Source organism: Malus domestica, chromosome 09, assembly GCF_042453785.1.
Source record: "Malus domestica chromosome 09, GDT2T_hap1".
NCBI lineage: Eukaryota > Viridiplantae > Streptophyta > Magnoliopsida > Rosales > Rosaceae > Malus > Malus domestica.
This window is the reverse complement of record NC_091669.1, coordinates 5064786-5085412: the sequence shown is the minus strand read 5'-3', so window position 1 is coordinate 5085412 and position 20627 is coordinate 5064786. Positions and strand designations below refer to the sequence as shown.

Genomic DNA, 20627 nt, shown 5'->3' with positions numbered 1-20627 from the left:
TAGGCCCAATTATTAGCCCATAAACCCAAAAGGGAGTACATAATTACAAAAACACCCCTCAGAAGATGGAGAAATTACTATTGGGAAACAAGAAAAAACAGTCTGTTATTTGGAAAAGTTTCTTTCTTTTGCTCTTGTTCTTGTTCGTACAGTTTCTCCGATTAAACGATCTCGTTTTCCTTCGCTTCAAAATCACGCTACCAAAAATCCCCAAATTCCGCTCCCAATTTCCCAACTTCTGCCGCTTTTAGGGTTTCGAATTGGGCTGCGGAGCGAATGCCAGCGGAGTGGGGTTAGAGCTGAGTTGGCAGCGGAGACAAAGGAGTCGTAGAGTGAAAAATGAAGGCGGGAAGCGCCGCGAAGCTTATCGTCGACGCCTTGCTCCAGCGGTTTCTTCCTCTCGCACGGCGTCGTATTGAGACTGCTCAAGCTCAGGTCCGTTTTCTGATTTGAATCCAGTTGAAATTCTGCACAAATTTTTCACATGTTTGATTGAATTTAGGTTTATTTAGCTCTCAGTATGCGTATCTATGTAGCTCTGTTTGGGAAATTAGCAATCTTTCGTCGTCGATAAAGATATTTGTTCTACTTGATTTTATACTTTCACTTCATATTTGATTCCATTGTTTCTAGCATGCTTTAGTTTTAGTGTAATCTCGTATTTGGCTCGAGGAACTTGGTAGAGTCACTTAGGGCGGTCATTTGTTTCTTTGTAATCTTCCTAAACATGATTTCTAAACGTTAGTTGAGGAAAGAGTAATTAACCATGATGAAGTAGTCAAAAGTAGTTGCAAGGTTTCGTCTTAGGCTCCTAATGCCTTCCAAGGTCCTCTATTTATGTAGAACCGGTACTGACATTGCCATTTGTTGCTGCACATTATCGATATCTTTCACCCGATGAGTTAATGCCTTTGTAGTTTAGTGAATGTTTGTATTGCTATGATCTTATGAGTGATTTTTTTTTTCTCTTTTCGTTATGTGAGGAACCTACAGGATGGGCAATATCTCCGACCATCTGACCCTGCTTATGAGCAAGTGCTGGATTCATTAGCTATGGTAGCGCGGCATACGCCAATACCTCTTTTAGAAGCTCTTCTAAAATGGAGAGAAGGGTGGGTTTCTTCCTTTTCCACAGATGTGTTATTCTTTGTTCTCCTCAGTTGTTCCGGGTTTGATGCCTTTATCCTAACCTCTTGTTTATAATGGCTTGGGTACAGCTACAATATGTCAAAGCATTTTTGTTGATCTGAGTTATTCATTGTTTTTGGCCTAGCCATTTCTTTTAACATGGAAATCCTCTGTTTCAGTGAATCACCAAAAGGTGCAAATGACGCATCTACATTCCAAAGAAAGGTTTGTATGGAGATCAGTTTGCGTAGTATAGAAACTACAATATCAAAGTTTATGACCTTTTCCATTATTTTCATTATGTATTTATGATTGGACAGTCTGCTTCATTAGTTATAACTTTCATGCTATGTTTACCGAAGCTCAGCTTGCGGTGGAGTGCATTTTTTGCTCAGCATGTATTCGCTTTGTTGAGTGTTGTCCACAAGAGGGACTTACAGGTAGTTCATTTTATTGGTATTTTATTTTACCTTGAGGCTTGCGAAGTTGTATTATTCAGTGAAATAACACAAGCTTTGTTTTTTATGCAGAGAATCTTTGGTCTGGGCTTGAAAATTTTGTGTTTGACTGGCTGATCAATGCTGACAGGTAAAGCTATAGTTGGTTGTTGGAACTTCTTGGATATATGTTGTGGCTTAATTTTTTTGTCTGTTATATGCTTCATTGTGCGGATGCTTTTCCCATTTATCTTGTATTTGTCATACCTTTACCATAAATTTTCTATATGCATGGAGTATTTGTTCTGGATTTTTTTTCTTCTAATCAAGAAAGAGAAAAGGATGCAGATCTTTTTGAAGTTTGCCTCAGGTCTTGATATTCATTTCTTTGTTGGTTCTGGCTTATGATACAAAATATCATAAAATTTGAGTACCAGGATGTTGTTTGGATCTAAGCGTTTAACCTTATACCCTGGGTGTGAAAATGAAAGGTGACTGATTAACTGGATCATACTGGTTGTTCTTTATTTTAGTTGAGGGAGTTTTAGCGTAGAATTTAATCAAGAATGATGCCTTTGGGATGATACGATTTTAGGACAGGACACTGCTATAGCTATTTACTAGTGATCTAAGTCAGAGAGCTGAAATTCCCTACAGCCGTATTCCCTGCTGTTCTACGTAGTGCAGAAAGCCAGAGACGAAAGGACTCAAACACATATCTGAAAAGTTTATACAAGTAAACCACATTAGAAGCTTTATTTTTTGGGTTGCAATTCACTATATTGTTATTGCAGGGTTGTTAGTCAGGTTGAATATCCTTCATTGGTTGATTTGCGAGGACTTCTTCTGGACTTAGTTGCTCAGCTCTTGGGTGCCTTGTCTCGCATCAGGTGACTGAATATCAACAAACTCCCTCACCCCCTTCCTCCCTCTCACTCGTAAAAGAAAAGAAAGAAGACAAAGAAGAGAATTGTAAAATGATTTAAAAATGTTCTTCATTATTAAATTGGATTTGAAATCTGTAATTTTGATGATTTTGTATCTTTTAATACTCTTGTTTTGCAGTATATTTGATTTAGGCTGCATAGGTAGATAGACAATACACTAGCATTTTCTATCAAATTTAATATAGTTCTCTTTAATTTTATCATCTGTCATTTGTGAGGTTGGGTGTATATTAACTCATTCAGTATTATTTGATAATCTACGTTCTGACCAATTTTAGGCAATTCTGACCAATTTTAGGCAATCTGGCATCTTATTTACATATACCTATCCAATATGATTAACTACAAGTTTACTTAATGTTATATACTGATTATGGTGTTCAGGTTTAGCTCGGTCACTGAGCGCTTTTTCATGGAACTCAGTATTCGTCGAGTTGACACTAGTGTTGCACGAAGTGAAACACTTAGTATCATTAATGGAATGCGCTACTTGAAACTTGGGGTATGTGGATAGTAGCATTCATATAGGAAAAATGATATTTGGACTACTCTATAACTAAAGTAATTGTCAGGTAAAAACTGAGGGTGGACTGAATGCATCTGCTTCCTTTGTGGCAAAAGCAAACCCTCTCAATCGTGCACCACATAAACGCAAAAGTGAGCTCCATCATGCTCTATGCAATATGCTTTCAAATATCCTAGCACCTTTGGCAGATGGTGGAAAAAGCCAGTGGCCACCTTTAGGTGTAGATCCTGCACTTACACTCTGGCATGAAGCTGTTGGGCGGATAAGAGGACAACTCATGCATTGGATGGAAAAACAGAGCAAACATATTGCTGTAAGTTGACCTTGCTCTTTTACCTCTTTTTTATCTGTTTCTGATTTGGATTTTCCAATATCTAAAATGTGCAAAATAACATTCATAGTACTTTCACTTTTCATGGAGAAAGCTACCCCTTTGCACTTTACTGTAGCCTCCATTTGATTTTGGAAGAAACAGAAAAAGAATTTGATACCATATACAGCGAGCGATTAATAGTTTATATGCCTATACAGACTATCATGGTAGTCCTGGAATTGTATTATGAATATCTCATCTTGAAGCTGAATTACTTGTTGGCGCTAGTGGGGCAGTTTGTTCATGATAAGTTCATGTGCCACTTTTACAGAGGCATCATTTTTTTTTTTTTTGAGAAGAAACAATTTTATTAAAGAATAGTGAAAAACACAGAAGTGGATAAGAAGTCCACCAACAAATTAGAAAGGAAAATCCCAATAGGATTTGGCTACAGTAGCCAATTCTAGACCTAGCTCACTTAACTGCTGCTAACTAATCCCACAGTATTTGAGATAGAGAACAATTATTAAACTCTTTAGTAACAGAGGCATCATTTGGTATTTGTTGTTTCACATGATTATATTCTAGAATTACAAGTACTCCTCTAAAAGGGTCCTCCTTTTTTTTTTTGTAGCTGTAGTTTTTCTGATGAAGTTTGGCTTAAATGATTGCTTTTAGATGGTGTGGTTGGTGTTTGATGTATTTATTTCCAGTTATGGGGTCAGGTCAACCGTTACTCTTTTCCCCCTTTGCCATTATTGTTAAATACGCATGTTTTGTCAGGCTAGTGCTGTCTACTACATGCTCCCCTTGCATGTTTGTGGTTTTCATTTTAATTTTATGTAAACAACTTTTGTCAGGTTGGTTACCCTTTGGTAACTCTTCTTCTCTGTCTTGGCGATGATACATTTTTCATCCACAACTTAAGCCCTCACATGGATCAACTCTACAAGCTTCTCAGAGTAAGTTCAAGAAACAAATGGTGTAGGGGACAATAAAGCGTGTATTTGGTTAATTGGTCGTATTTTCCAGATCCAATCATGTTTTCGTATCATGTTCATTTTTGAGGGGTGGGGGCCATATCCTTGTAGCTTTCCATTTCATGTGTAAGTTATATGACATTATGTACTTTATTCATTCAGGACAAGACCCATCGTTTCATGGCTTTGGACTGTCTTCATCGAGTTTTGAGGTTTTACTTGAGCGTCCATGCATCAGGCCAGTCACATAATCGTACATGGGATTACTTAGACAGTGTAACCTCACAACTCTTAACGGTTCTGAAGAAAGGAATGCTTACTCAGGATGTCCAACATGATAAACTTGTGGAGTTCTGTGTGACTATAGCAGAACATAACCTTGATTTTGCCATGAACCATATGATACTGGAACTACTGAAACAAGATAGTCCTAGTGAAGGAAAGGTTATTGGTCTCCGTGCTTTGCTCGCCATTGTAATGTCACCTTCAAGTCCGCATGTCGGCTTGGACATATTCAAAGGTTCAGTCATATGCTTGTAATCATATTCTAGTAGCTGAAGTTTTCAACTGATCCTCATTTAAGTTTTCTACATACAACAGGTCATGATATTGGCCATTATATTCCAAAAGTGAAGGCTGCAATCGAGTCAATTTTGAGGTCTTGCCATAGAGCCTATAGTCAGGCTCTTTTGACATCTTCAAAGACCACCATAGGTATTTTCTTTACTAATACTAAGCACTGACAATAGTGAAGGAATCAAATTTTTATTTACATATAATATAATAGGTTTCTCTTTTCATTTTTGCATTGATATGCTAATTAAATTTCAATGTTGTCAGTTTTATATGTTGTTTATAATCCGTGTTGTGTTGGGCTCACTGTCTTAGTGAGCTTGTCAAATACACAATTGATTCCCTCTCTCTCTCTCTCTCTCTCTCTCTCTCTCTACACGTCACTGCACACAGCAAACCATTGAAGTTTTCTCTACCTTACTAGGCAAACCATTGAAGTTTTCTCTACCTTACTAGGCCAACCATTAGTTTTACTGTTGTGCGGGTTTTTTATCAACATTCGTGCCTGCCATTCTCATTTTGCTAAGATACTAAATGTTTTTATTGCAGTTATGGAATATTAGCTAAAGTATAATATAATCATTATCTGCGCATACTGGTTAACTTTGTGCTTATGTTGCTGCAATGACAACACCAAATAAATTTTATGCTTTCCAGATTCTGTAACCAAGGAAAAGTCTCAAGGATATCTATTCCGTTCTGTGCTGAAATGCATACCGTACCTCATAGAAGAGGTTGGACGAAGTGATAAAATCACTGAAATAATACCTCAACATGGGATAAGCATTGATCCTGGTGTTCGCGAGGAAGCAGTGCAGGTACTGAACCGGATCGTGAGATACCTTCCCCATCGTCGCTTTGCAGTGATGAGAGGGATGGCCAACTTCATCCTACGACTTCCTGATGAATTCCCACTTCTCATTCAAACGTCATTAGGCCGTTTGTTGGAACTCATGCGTTTTTGGAGAGCATGTTTAATTGATGATAGACTGGAATGTGATTCTCAAGATGCAAAACGTGTAGGGCGAAATGACGGATTTAAGAAACCTTCTTTCCATATAGCAGGAGAATTGATTGAGTTTCGTGCGTCAGAGATAGATGCAGTCGGTCTTATCTTCCTTAGTTCTGTTGACAGCCAGATTAGACACACTGCACTGGAGTTATTGCGGTGTGTACGTGCTTTAAGGAATGATATACGGTACCTTACAATATGTGCGCAGCCTGATCATAGTTTGAAATATGAACCTGAACCAATATTTATTATTGATGTGTTGGAAGAGCATGGGGTGAGTTATCTTCCTATCTTTAACCGTATCTTCATTTGTTCCCCCTGTCCCGTTTTCCATTTGAGTTGCAATGTTGCAAATGTGCATCTTATTGAGTTTCATTCATGAATCTTTTTTCTAATGTTTCAGGATGACATCGTCCAGAGCTGCTATTGGGATTCTGGGCGTCCATTTGATTTGAGACGAGAATCTGATGCTATCCCGCCTGACGTGACACTTCAGTCTATAATATTTGAAAGCCCTGATAAGAACAGGTGGGCTCGTTGTCTTAGTGAGCTTGTCAAATACGCTGCTGAACTTTGCCCAAGATCTGTCCATGAAGCAAAGTAAGTATATTCCTGTTTATGTTTAGTTATCTTATACGTTTTTGAAACACTTTATAATGATCAGGATTTCCTGGTCAACCCGAATTTCACGATTGTCATAACACATTCTTAATTTGCAGGGCAGAGGTTGTGCAACGTCTGGCCCATATCACACCTGTTGAGTTGGGTGGGAAGGCTCATCAGTCACAAGACGCAGACAGCAAACTGGATCAGTGGGTCATGTATGCTATGTTTGTATGTTCATGTCCACCGAATAATAGAGAAGCTGGTAGTATAGTTGCAACCAAAGATCTTTATCATCTAATTTTTCCGTCTCTTAAATCGGGATCTGAGGCACATATAGTAAGTACTTGCTAGATGTTTGTTTAATTTCAGTATTTTGTTATGTGTAAATTGATATATGGATACAAGAAGATTTTTTTCATGGTTACAAATTGTCATGTCTAGTGTACCTTGTCCTTGTTTTCTTTTTTTTTGTTTTCTTGTCATTACGACAAATTTGTGGTGGGGGGTCAGTTCTAATGCCCGTACAATTGGATCCTATTGTTTTGTTACTACTAGTTTGAGGTCTTTTGCATCTGTAAGGGTATGCTTTGAATAATTAATCAAGGAAAAGAAATATGCTTTAACTAGAAAGCATATTTCTTTTCCTTGATTAATTATTCCATGCTTGTTGATTCTCTTCAAAGAGGTCGCACTTGGTGCGATGGCAAGTGCCTTCGCCCATGAGCGGTAGGTCTCGGGTTCGAGACTTGGGAGCAGCCTCTCCATAAATGGGGGTAAGGCTAGCCGACATTCACCTCTCCCAGACCCTGCGTAAAGCAAGAGCCTTGTGCACTGGGTACGACCTTTTTTTTTTTGTTGATTCTCTTCAACTGGGTAGACTAAATTCGTCCTTTCTAAATTTAGCATGCAGCAACAATGACTCTTGGCCGCTCGCATCTGGAAGCATGTGAAATCATGTTTACTGAACTTGCATCTTTCATTGATGAGGTTTCGTCAGAGACAGAGACAAAACCAAAGTGGAAGGTGCTGTATAAACTCCTTAAATTTCTTTTAATCAAGGCTAAAAAGACTGAGTATTTTGACATTTCCAATGTACTGTATTGTTTGGTACTGGAGAGTATCGATTTGCTGTACTTTAACATAAGGGGAAAATTCATGTTGCCAACATCAAAAGTGGTAACCAAAACTTATTATTTTGTTACTTGGTATTGATCTAGCATGCCAATCATTTGCATGGTCTATACCTGTTTTGGTTATATTACTCCGGTGTTTTTGGAACATATGATTATATCCTTCTTATAAAAATTAATATAATTCCCTTTATTTCATCAAAATGAAAATGTTTACTATCTCATGCTCCGTGTACAAATTGGAAATATTATAATTTTGTGCAGCACTGACAACTCAGATTTGTATTAATTACATTGACAGCAGTAGATCATTTTATCCATTTCCAATTGATTTCTCGTCTGTATAGCTTTCAGTTTTGAGTTGTTTCATATTAGCAAAACGTTTCGTTAAACTGATTATATGAAAAAGCTAAAAACTAATATCCTTTTTTTTTTTTTGCTTCAACAGTTAGTTAAGTGCTTCATTAGTTAGATATTGATTATCAGTGTATCTGACTAAACATAATCTACAGAGTCAAAAAGCTCGCCGGGAGGAGCTGCGTATCCATATTGCAAATATATTTCGTACTGTTGCTGAGAATGTTTGGCCCGGCATGTTGGCCCGTAAACCGGTTTTCCGTCTGCACTATCTGAAGTTCATTGATGAAACAACCAAACAGATCTTTACAGCACCTGCTGAAAACTTCCAAGATATGCAGCCTCTCCGCTTTGCACTTGCATCTGTTCTAAGGTCACTAGCCCCCGAATTTGTTGAGTCAAAATCAGAGAAATTTGATGTCAGAACTAGAAAGCGACTGTTTGATCTTCTTCTCTCCTGGTGTGACGACACGGGCAGTACATGGGGCCAAGAAGGTGTTAGTGATTATCGACGTGAGGTGGAACGTTATAAATCTTCTCAGAATGCCCGGTCAAAAGATTCTGTGGACAAAATATCATTTGATAAAGAACTTAGTGAACAGGTTGAAGCCATCCAGTGGGCCTCCATGAATGCTATGGCTTCACTCTTATACGGGCCTTGCTTTGATGATAATGCAAGGAAGATGAGTGGCAGGGTTATATCTTGGATAAACAGTTTGTTCATTGAGCCGGCACCTAGGGCTCCATTTGGCTACTCACCAGCTGACCCAAGAACTCCATCATACTCGAAGTACACAGGAGAAGGAGCTCGTGGGACTGGTGGTCGTGATAGGCATAGGGGTGGTCATCATCGTGTTTCTTTAGCAAAACTGGCTTTGAAGAATTTATTACAAACAAATTTGGACCTGTTTCCTGCTTGTATTGATCAGGTACTCATGTCTCCTTTGCTTATTTTGTTCCTATATCATTCAAGGTTCTAAAAGCCACTAGTCCGATGGCGGGCAGGGGCCTAGCACCTAAGCGTCTAGGCAGGGCATATGTTGTTTTTTTAATTTTAATTAAATTTATTATATAACATATGAATAAATGTCTACTTATACTTAAAAAATATAGAATTATATTGGATACATAAATTGCAAAATAGAATGACATATAAATTATAAAGTACTAAAACATATTGAAAACATTGGGAACAGTGTTTATCCAATAATGCAACAAGTCTCTTACAATTTATTGAAAAAGTAAAATGCAAAAATGGAAGTTATTTATTTTCTGTCTATGGGAAAGTCGTGACCTGGGCAGTGTAGGCGGGTGCCTAGGCGGGTCTAGGCAGACTAGACGGGTGCCTAGGTAGGTCTAGGCACCCTTTCTTAATTTTTCAAACGCCTTGGGATTTAATCGTGGCGGTGGACAACCACCTAAAAGGGCCTTTTAGAACACTGATATCATTATATTTTTTTCAAATAAAAAGAGCTAGAGGGACAGTGCCCCTACTATATGATATGTAGAATTTTCTGCACCCCTGAAGGCTGATTAACCTATGCTAGATTGAGTCTGTTGGGGTATAGCTCCTTCTATGAAAATCTTCGCCCTCCTTCTCACTTGAGGATTCTGTAATTTGAATCACTTAGCATGTACAATTGTATTACATATGATAATTGATGAACTGTTAATTCATTAGTAAATTCATCATATTTACAGATGATTCCTTGATAATCAGCAAGGTAATTCTGACTTCCTTGGAAGTAACTCGGTGATTCAAGTCCCCGAGAATCTACTGAGTGCTTTGCAAGTCGGTTTGAATAAAATGTCAAAGTCATTTCTCTTCCTTTTTTCCTGGAATATTGTGGACTTATGTTAACATCTCAAAATTAAGGATTTCATTTTTATTAAAAACTAAGAACAAATTTGATACTTCGTTGCAGTGCTATTACTCCGATGCTGCTATAGCTGATGGTTACTTCAGTGTGCTGGCTGAGGTCTACATGCGCCAAGAGATACCAAAATGTGAAATCCAGAGACTTCTGAGTCTAATTCTCTATAAGGTTGTAGATCCATCAAGACAAATCCGGGATGATGCCCTTCAGATGCTTGAGACACTTTCTCTTCGTGAGTGGGCTGAGGATGGCATTGAGAACTCAGGGAATTATCGGGCTGCTGTTGTGGGTAACCTTCCTGATTCCTACCAACAGTTTCAATACAAGCTCTCATGTAAACTTGCCAAAGATCATCCTGAGTTGAGTCAGCTTCTATGCGAGGAGATTATGCAGAGGCAACTTGATGCTGTTGATATAATTGCACAGCATCAGGTCTTAACATGTATGGCTCCTTGGATTGAGAATTTAAATTTCTGGAAACTTAAGGACTCGGGTTGGAGTGAAAGATTGCTAAAAAGTCTTTACTATGTGACATGGCGGCATGGTGACCACTTTCCTGATGAAATTGAGAAACTTTGGAGTACAATTGCTAGCAAACCCAGGAACATTAGTCCTGTTTTAGATTTCTTGATCACTAAAGGAATAGAGGACTGTGATTCAAATGCATCCGCAGAAATAAGTGGTGCTTTTGCTACATATTTCTCTGTTGCAAAGCGAGTAAGTTTATACTTAGCACGGGTATGTCCTCAGCGTACAATTGACCACCTGGTTTACCAGTTAGCTCAGCGCATGCTGGAGGATAGCATAGATCCAATTGGGCCGATTGCAAATAAGGTTGATGCCAATGGAAATTTTGTGCTAGAATTCTCTCAAGGGCCTGCAGTTCCCCAAATTGCATCACTTGTGGACGTCCAGCCACACATGTCACCGTTACTTGTCCGGGGTTCCTTTGATGGTCCATTAAGGAATGCAAGTGGGAGCCTGAGCTGGCGAACAGCAGGTGTGACAGGCCGAAGTGTCTCTGGCCCAATAGGTCCAATGCCTCCCGAGTTGAACGTTGTTCCTGCAAATGCAGGCCGATCAGGTCAGCTCCTTCCAGCACTGGTTAATATGTCGGGGCCTTTAATGGGGGTCAGAAGTTCAACAGGAAGCTTGCGGAGTCGCCATGTTTCTCGGGACAGTGGAGACTATCATATTGATACTCCAAACTCGGGTGAAGATGGGTTGCACTCTGGGGTTTCCATGCATGGGATTAGTGCTAAAGAACTTCAGTCGGCCTTGCAGGGCCATCAGCAGCATTCACTGACACATGCAGATATAGCACTGATCCTACTCGCAGAAATTGCATATGAAAACGATGAAGATTTTCGCGAGCACTTGCCTCTTCTCTTTCATGTGACATTTGTTTCGATGGATAGTTCGGAAGACATTGTGCTGGAACACTGCCAACATCTGCTCGTTAATCTACTATATTCTCTTGCAGGACGACACTTGGAACTGTATGAGGTTGAAAATAGTGATGGAGAGAACAAGCAGCAGGTTGTGAGCCTGATCAAGTATGTTCAATCAAAACGAGGAAGCATGATGTGGGAAAATGAGGACCCCACGGTCGTGAGATCTGAGCTTCCAAGTGCAGCATTGTTGTCTGCACTAGTTCAGAGCATGGTGGATGCTATCTTCTTCCAAGGAGATCTTCGTGAGACATGGGGAGTTGAGGCACTGAAATGGGCCATGGAGTGCACATCGAGACACCTAGCCTGCCGATCACATCAGATTTACCGTGCATTGCGGCCTAGTGTAACAAGCGATACATGTGTGTTGCTCCTCCGGTGTCTTCATAGGTGCCTAGGAAATCCAGTACCTCCAGTTTTGGGATTCATTATGGAAATCCTGTTGACATTGCAAGTGATGGTGGAGAACATGGAACCAGAGAAGGTGATACTATACCCCCAACTCTTTTGGGGGTGTGTAGCTATGATGCACACAGATTTTGTTCATGTCTATTGTCAAGTGCTTGAACTCTTCTCACGTGTGATTGACCGTTTATCATTCCGAGACAGAACAACAGAAAATGTTCTTCGTTCAAGCATGCCTCGGGATGAGTTGGATACCAATAATGAACTTGGGGACTTCCAGCGAATGGAAACCAGGAGTGGCTATGAGCAACCTCCTTCTGGTGGAAATCTGCCGACATTTGAAGGTGTGCAGCCTCTTGTTCTTAAAGGACTCATGTCAACTGTTAGTCACGGCGTTTCTATTGAAGTTCTCTCACGGATCACAGTGCACTCATGTGACTCTATTTTTGGAGATGCTGAGACAAGACTCTTGATGCACATCACAGGCTTACTTCCCTGGCTCTGCTTGCAGCTTAGCAAGGATCCGGTGTTGGGGCCTGCTTCGCCACTACAACAGCAGTTCCAGAAAGCTTGCTCTGTTGCGGCCAACATCTCTATTTGGTGTAGAGCAAAATCATTAGATGAATTGGCTACTGTATTTATGGTTTACTCACGTGGTGAGATCAAAAGCATGAACAATCTCCTTGCTTGTGTCTCGCCACTCTTATGCAATGAGTGGTTCCCAAAGCACTCAGCTTTGGCTTTTGGGCACTTACTACGACTACTGGAGAAGGGGCCGGTTGAGTATCAGCGTGTGATACTGCTCATGCTTAAGGCATTGCTCCAGCACACTCCCATGGATGCTGCCCAAAGTCCACACATGTATGCGATTGTGTCCCAGTTGGTAGAGAGCACACTCTGCTGGGAGGCATTGAGCGTCCTAGAAGCTCTTCTGCAAAGCTGTAGCTCAGTGCCAGGTTCTCATCCTCACGAACCTGGGTCGTTTGAAAACGGGATTGGCAGTGGTGATGACAAAATGCTAGCTCCTCAGACCTCATTTAAGGCTCGCAGCGGGCCCCTACAGTATGGTATGACATCTCCATTTGCAACAGGTTCAACACCAGCACACGGGAGCGCAACAGAATCTGGAGTCTCACCTAGAGAAGTGGCTTTGCAAAACACGAGGCTCATCCTCGGGCGGGTTCTTGACTGCTGTGCGCTGGGGAAGAGAAGAGATTACAAAAGGCTGGTACCTTTTGTGACCAGCATTGGGTACCCCTAACTTACATACAACCTGTATGTTTTCTCTCTCTGTTTTTTCAACGACTTCGTTACACAGTAGAGGGGGTCGTCCCTTCCCGCATTGTAGAGGTTCAACTGTCTATTCGATTCCCTTAGGAGTCGCACCAAGACTATGTGGGGAGATGTTACCGCGCTAAGAGTGGTCGGTTATATATTTGATGCATATTAATGTATGGGGAATTTTGTAAATAGGGTAGTGGTTTGTGAAGCTAATAGTGTAATACTTTGTACAGTTTGACGCCTTTAGAGGCCTTGAATTTAATCTTGGCTATCTATCTATATGTCGTTCGAATTTCACTTTATTTACGAGGCTGCCATTGACTCCCTCTGCCGCTGATCTTCATGTCGCGTGTTGATAATCGTGGAAAGGTAGGGTAGTGTGTAGGGGTTTGAATGGATTGGGTGGGTTAGAGACTTTCATTTCCTTTCTTTCTGAGCTGCAGTGGGACTCGGTGAGACCATGTCGTCAGGAGAGAGAGATAGGGATTTGGTGAGAGGAAGGCATGTGGCTTGCAGGCAGACAGAGTCACAGGGGGTGTACGATTCGAGGGAGAGAGAGAGGGGATTGAGTGGTGATGCTCGATTTGGGAAGAGAGAGAGAGAGGGAGAGCGCCATTTTGAGGTTAGGCGACGGCGGGAGAGAGGGCGAGGGTTGTTGCATCCTTGTCACTCAGAGTGAGAGAGTTGCGTTCTAGGGTTTGAGAGTTGGTTTCGAGAAAGTGAAGGAGTCGGAGTGGCGGTAAGTCTTGGGCTGGGTTTGTGGAATGGGGCTGGATTAGTTACAGACAAAGAAGGGGAGGAGGGTGTGGAATGTCAGGGAAAGGAAGGGAGAGGGAGGTCTGCCAAAAAACGTAGGTTGCAGAGCTACAACGAGGGAGATGGGCGTGGATTGGCAGGGAGGGGAGGGAAAGGGAGAGGGAGGAGTGAGGCTTGCGAAAAGGGGGGTTGGATTGACTTGTCCTCCACAGATCAAGGGTTGGTGTCGGGATTGAGGGGTGGGTCGAAAATGGGTATGGTTGTGAGGGACAGAGGGATGGCAGGGACATAGGTCATGGAGTTGGGCGTGGGAATTCCACAAATCAAGGGCTGCTGTCAGTGGGTGTTAATATCAGCAATGAGCAATGGGCTGGAAAAAATTCTCAAAAATCCCGAACCAAACCAAAAAAAATCCCGATTCCAAACCAAAATTCTTGAAAATTTCGGGTTGAAATCCCGAACTGATCTCGAAATTTTGGTACGGGATTCGGTATTATGTACTCAATCCTTTGGTAATCCCATACGAAATCGAAAATAAATAACATATATATTATTATACATTTGAATTGTTGCTAACTACTAGTAGCAATAGAATTGGTGTGGTCTAAGGTAGTAACTAGGGGTAGAATTTTTTGCTAAATTACCATATCAACCGTACTATACCAAAGTTGTGCCAAAAAATTTGTATCATTGGTAATTGTACGGTATTTGTACCATACCATACATTTTCAGTACGGTAATGGTATTCAAAACCATTAGCATTGGTATACCGTATCGTACCACTACTATTAATATTATATCATTTATTTATTTATATATATATAATTAGGTATTATTATCATTATATATGCATTTTATATTTTTTTTCCTAGTCATTTATTCAATCATCTCACCCTCTAACCTCTAATTTTCCAATAAAAAAAATCTAAGCCTTCTTGCGCTACGACTCTTCATATTTTTACTCATCTAGCTATCGACTTCATCTATGTTGCTCCCGTTCCGACAACTCTCTGTCTCTCTCTTCGCAGTCCATCTCATCTTCTTCTTCGTCAAATTGGGATGTATTTCTCCATGGTTTAGTCTATTAAGTTAATTTTTGTACAATTTTAAAGAATGTGGAGATGGAATTTAGGAATCTTTGTACTATTTTTTTTAGGGATGTTGGGTTCTTTCAGCAATTCTTCCATTTATTTACTTCTTTTTTCTTAAATGAATCTTTATAAAATTCTCATAATTAAATAAAAAAGTTTTAGAAACCCAAAGAGTGTGGCCAAAACACGTTTGGGACTTGAATTGGGTTAAAAAAAAAATCAAATTTTGGACTAAAAGAATGGCCCAAAACAAAGTGGTAATTACTATTACTATACCATGTCAACCAAACTATTTGACATGTCGAAATTTGGTATACCGAAAGTTTGGCACGGTAATAATAATAGATTTTGTAATACCAAAAATTTGATATGGTAATTGGTACATAACTTTTGGTACGGTAATCGTATCAATATCACCCCTAGTAGTAACCATAATCCTTTATCGCCACATTAGGTTTGTAACTTATTTTTTTACTTTTGAGTTTGTTACTTATTTTATTTTGGTTGCATGTTAATTTAACTTGGTATGAATGATTGCCATTTTCAATTTGTATGAAATTTGGGAATACCAAACCATCTCGAAATACCGAATGTTTTAATAATCTCAAAAATTGGGAATACCAAAATTTTGGTTTGGGATTGGTCTTCAAATTCCCGTTCCGAAATTTTTTTATTTGGAATTCGGGATCTCATTTTCGTTTTGGGATCCCATACTAAACCACCCCCGTTCATTACAAACACTTATTCTAATTGAACTATACTGAAATTCAAAACTTCCGAGCTTCAACTTCATTTCTGTGCTGCAGAATTGATCACTGCAAGAAAGCTTACTCATCAGCAGCCCTATCACATCTTCGGTGGCTGGGGCGCAAGTTTTTAGGTCAGGAGCGGGAATCGGAAGAGCGGTGGTGAATGGGTTGGTCCCAAGGCCAAGACCAGTCCCCCCGTACAGCCCTCCAGCTCCGAGACCAATCAGCATGATTCTCCTGCCCAGTTTTCCCTCGACTTGGTTAATACCCCGTTCATCATCGCTCTTTCTTGATTTGCATGGAGATCCATGCTTACCTTTTTCAACTAATGAACGATGTGTTTGGGACTTATTTGGGAACAAAGGTTTAGGGAAACAAGTCAGGGAAGTTGAGGTATTAGAACTAATGGAGGAAGAAGGGCTGTTAGTGAGCGCAGTGGTGGGTGCATGTGGAAGAGCCATGGCTTTATCAATTATGTTTTTCCAGCTGCATGCTTATGTGCAGTAAATGCAGATCAAGTGTCCTCTTTATCTAATGGCTGATCGAGTCACTGTATTTCCACATGACGTCGACCTGCTAACGTGCTTGTACTAAATTTAATACTAAATGAAAAAAGACTCCCAACAACTATACATAGAGAGCTATAAGTTTTAGCTTAGTTGATGGATGAACCACTAGATTTAATGAATGGTAAACGAAATATGGGTGCCAAGTATTGTATATTTTGTCTTTTAGGTAATGCTAGGGAGATTAAATTTGTAAACAAAATTTTATAAACTAAATGATATGGAAGTTGATGATTGAATTATTACTTAAACGTTGATAAACATGCTCATTCCTATTGGTGACACATCATTTGGTTTGCAAATTTTTTATACAAATTTAGTCTCCTTAGCATTACCCACAAAAGGTAATGCTAGGGAAACTAAATTTGTAGACAAAATTTGTAAACCAAATGATGTGTCACCAATAAAAATGAGCACGGTTATCAACGCTTAAGTAATAATCAATCATCAACTTTCATGTCATTTAGTTTACAAAGTTTTGTCGCGGAGGAGTGAAGCAGCAGCGACACGAAGTTCCTTGCCTTAGATGGATCTCCCTGGTGCCACCTAAACGGTATGTAGGCGACAGATGTGTCTACTAATCCGTCTACAAATTTAGTCTCCCTAGTATTACTCTAAACAAAAATGTGTTGTTGAAAATGGGGCCCACAATTTTGATTGAAGTTTTTAATGCTTTTAATTAATTAAAAAAGGTTAACATAAACAAAAAAATGTGCACATAATCAAATTATTACATAAAATCATAAAAACTTCAAATTTAGGGATTCTACCATAAGACTCTCCCATTGGAGGTAATATTCCTTTAAGGAGACAAAGATTCCCTTTAAGTCTTTAAATGAGTACTCAAATGTGGTGGCAAGAATTCCTAAATAGAAACTTCCATTGGAGATGCTTAGATTCCAATTGGAGGAAAAAATATTTATCTATTCATTTGTTATGCTTTAATATCAGAGTTCAATTAATGGATTCTTAAAGTGTGAAACTTTGCATTATCCCCTTCATGTATTAAAAAATTAGTATTTTTTTGGGTAAATTCAATATAAATTTAATTTTACGAGTTATTATTAGGAATAATCCACTTTTTAAAAATAGGACCAATAACTATTATCTTTTTGTTTTTTTCTTGCCAAAGGGTAAAACTTTATTAAATTCTAACTTGAACATTTACATCCTCAGCGAAAATATTAACAAGAAACTCAGGACCAAAAGTATCCCACCAAAATATCCTAAATTATAAAATTTAATTATCTTCAACCATGTTGCATTCAGTCTTTTTACTTATTTAATATACATATGTCATAGATATTTTTGCCGATAATCTACCTATATCACAAATAAATTATGTTTATCTACCTATATTTTAGATATTTTACTTGTAATCTACCTCTTGAGGATTAGTTGTATTCAATTCTATCTTAAGTATATTTTGCTTGGAAATTTTGTAGTCTTCTTATAATATAGGTATGTTATAATTATACTCAATTCAAAAAACTGCTTAAATTTTTAGACCTGAATCTAACTGCCCTATTTTTTTCATGTTTTGTGTAACATCTCACATCGCCCAGGGGATTGGATCATGTAAGCCTTATATGTATATTCACATCTCTACCTAGCACGAGGCCTTTTGGGAACTCACTAGCTTCGGATTCCATCGGAACTCCGAAGTTAAGCGAGTTCGCGCGAGAACAATCCCATGATGGGTGACCCACTAGGAAGTTTTCGTGTGAGTTCCCAGAAACAAAACCGTGAGGGCATGATCGGGGCCCAAAGCGGACAATATCGTGCTACGACAGAGTCGAGCTCGGGATGTGGTGGGGGCCCGAGTTGGGATGTGACATTTTGTGTTTGAAGTTTTTCTCTAATTTATAATGGTATTAGGGGATTGTACGAAATAAATCCTTATTTTAAAAAAAATATTAGGGAAATCATAAAAAAAACCAAAAGCAAGAACCAAAAACAAATTGGACCAACATAATGTTAGTAGGGGATTGTACAAAAAGAAATCCTTATTAAAAAAATATATTAGGGAAATCATAAAAAAAATAAAAATAAAAACAAAAACAAGAACCAAAAACAAATTGGACCAACATAATGTTATTAGGGGATTGTACGAAGAAATCCTTATTTAAAAAATATATTAGGGAAATCATAAAAAAAAAAACAAAAACAAGAACCAAAAACAAATTGGACCAACATAATAAAAAAAAGAGACCAAAAAAATATAATAATAAAAATGTAATAGCAAACCAATCTAATAATAAAAATACCACGGTCAAGGACCAAAAACAAATTGGACCAACATAATAATATAAAAAAAAACCAAAAATGATGGGGAGTTTTATATATAGAGACAAACTTTCACCATATTTCAAGAAACTCTACTAGTTTTTAAACATGTCAAAGAGACAAAAATATAAAAACAACTAAAGTACAGCTCAAAAACATAAAAATAATATTTAAAACACCAATCTTACCCCTAAGACTTTAAGGAGAACACAACCCTTACAACTCTAACAAAATTAATAAGTGCCTTAAGATCAACCCATCGTCAACTATTTATGCAGAATCAGTTTTGAAACTATATGCAGAATCAATTTGTATCATTTATTAGTAGAATCAGTTCAACCTGTGCTTGACCATTTTTGTAGAATTAGTTCAACCCGTCTTTGAATATTTTTGCAGAATCAGTTCAACACGTCTTCGACTGTTTTTGTATAATCAGTTCGATCAGTTATCAACTATTTTTGCAGAATCAGTTTAATCCGTCTTCAACCATTTTTGTAGAATCAGTTCAATTAGTCCTCGACTATTTTTACAAAATCAGTTCAACCCCTCTTCGATCATTTTTGCATAATCAATTTAATCCGTCCTCGACTATTTTTGCAGAATCAATTCAACCCGTCATTGACCATTTTTGCAGAATCAGTTCAGCTCGTTCTCAGACATTTTTGTAGAATCGGTTCAACATGTCCTTGATATTTTTGCAAAATCAATTCAACCCATCCTCGAACATTTTTGCAGAATCAGTTCAACTCGTTATCGATATTTTTGCAGAATCAGTTCAAACCGTCCTCAACCATTTTTGCAAAATCAGTTCAATCTGTCATCGATTATTTTTTCAGAATTAGTTCAACTTGTAACTATAAACTTAAGTAAATTGTGTCAATTTATCCGTTATTAGAGCAAGTGGTTAAAGAGTTTTTTTTTTCCGCCTACTAAGGCTTTTTAACCGCTTAAGGTGCTTTATAAAGAGAGAATTGACTTCAACTTGTGTATGCATGTATCATTCCTTCTGCATAAAAATAACAATTTCTCTATTACGGAATGAAGATGTGAATAACTTGTACATCAAATTTTAAATTCAATCAATTCAACCTCCAAAAAAAAATCTGGAAGTCCTTAGAGTTGATGGAGTGATTGCTTACATAATGTGGAGAGCATGGGCTCTTCTTATTCTCTTCGAATGAGGCTGTCCATGGCTTTTCTTTTACTCTTTGCTTGTTTGCGTCCTGTGCTCTAAAAAATGGAGCTATCTTTTGAGAAATTTGGAAAAATAACCAAATTTTAGACCCCATATAGAATTATAACCACTATTTTAATTTTATGATTATTATAATCAAAACTTAATGTAAAAGTATTAATATACCCTTAATACTAGGGGGTTTCTCATGACAACACATTTAAAATACCTTAAAATGTTGAGGGTTACTACAGGTTGAGGCCACTGAATTATAGAGGTGCAGACATATTGGTGTTAGCTTTCTCTTTAATTAGCAGGACAAGCTATGAGAATGTTCTTAAGAAGGTACTAATTCCATGGCTAATTGTTTTTTTCTTTTAATTAGATACTTGGATTTGGTGTTTCACTGACTAAATTGCACACATTCTGATATATTTTTGCAGTGGATGAAGAAAGAATACGAATTGCATATGCAAAGTGAATAGTGAAAACAAAAAAATGATGAAGATTAATTTCTCATTTTAAGATGGGAACAATTATTAGCACTCCAAAAATATCAGTCTACACTCCTTACAAATGTATTTTTCTTTCTAATTATAGAAAGTTTGGAGTGCGAAATGAGATTTTTGGAGTACTAATAACAATTCTCTTTAAGACAGTTTAAAAGTTTGCTTTGGTTGTTGTGAGAAACCCTAATATTAAGGGTATATTAGTACTTTTACATCAAGTTTTGATTATAATTATCATAAAATTAAAATGGTGGCTATAATTCCATATCGGGTCTAAAATTTGGTTATTTTTCCAAATTTCCCGTATCTTCTATCATGCATATCCATACATAGCAAGCAAAGTATCACTTCATTAGTTCTTAGGTACTACGCCGTCTTTTCAGTTACTTTGTGTGGAAATTATTCATCCCTATCGTGGATAATACATTCAACGCCCGCAACAAAGCGCAACCACATTTTCTAATTTATATCTA

The 20627-nt window shown here is 38.3% G+C and overlaps 1 protein-coding gene across 1 annotated transcript; it reads left to right on the top strand.

Moving 5' to 3' along the window:
• The first annotated feature begins 99 nt into the window (after window positions 1-99).
• LOC103442858 (uncharacterized) lies at window positions 100-13325 on the top strand. The gene is made up of 17 exons (XM_029107906.2): window positions 100-435; window positions 994-1112; window positions 1308-1353; window positions 1496-1568; window positions 1659-1716; window positions 2360-2455; window positions 2897-3014; window positions 3085-3351; window positions 4212-4313; window positions 4494-4851; window positions 4932-5045; window positions 5562-6190; window positions 6320-6516; window positions 6636-6858; window positions 7426-7545; window positions 8165-8938; window positions 9935-13325. The coding sequence occupies exons 1-17, from the start codon at window positions 340-342 to the stop codon at window positions 13001-13003; spliced, it is 6459 nt and encodes a 2152-aa protein (XP_028963739.2). The 5' UTR covers window positions 100-339; the 3' UTR covers window positions 13004-13325.
• The last annotated feature ends 7302 nt before the right edge of the window (window positions 13326-20627 follow it).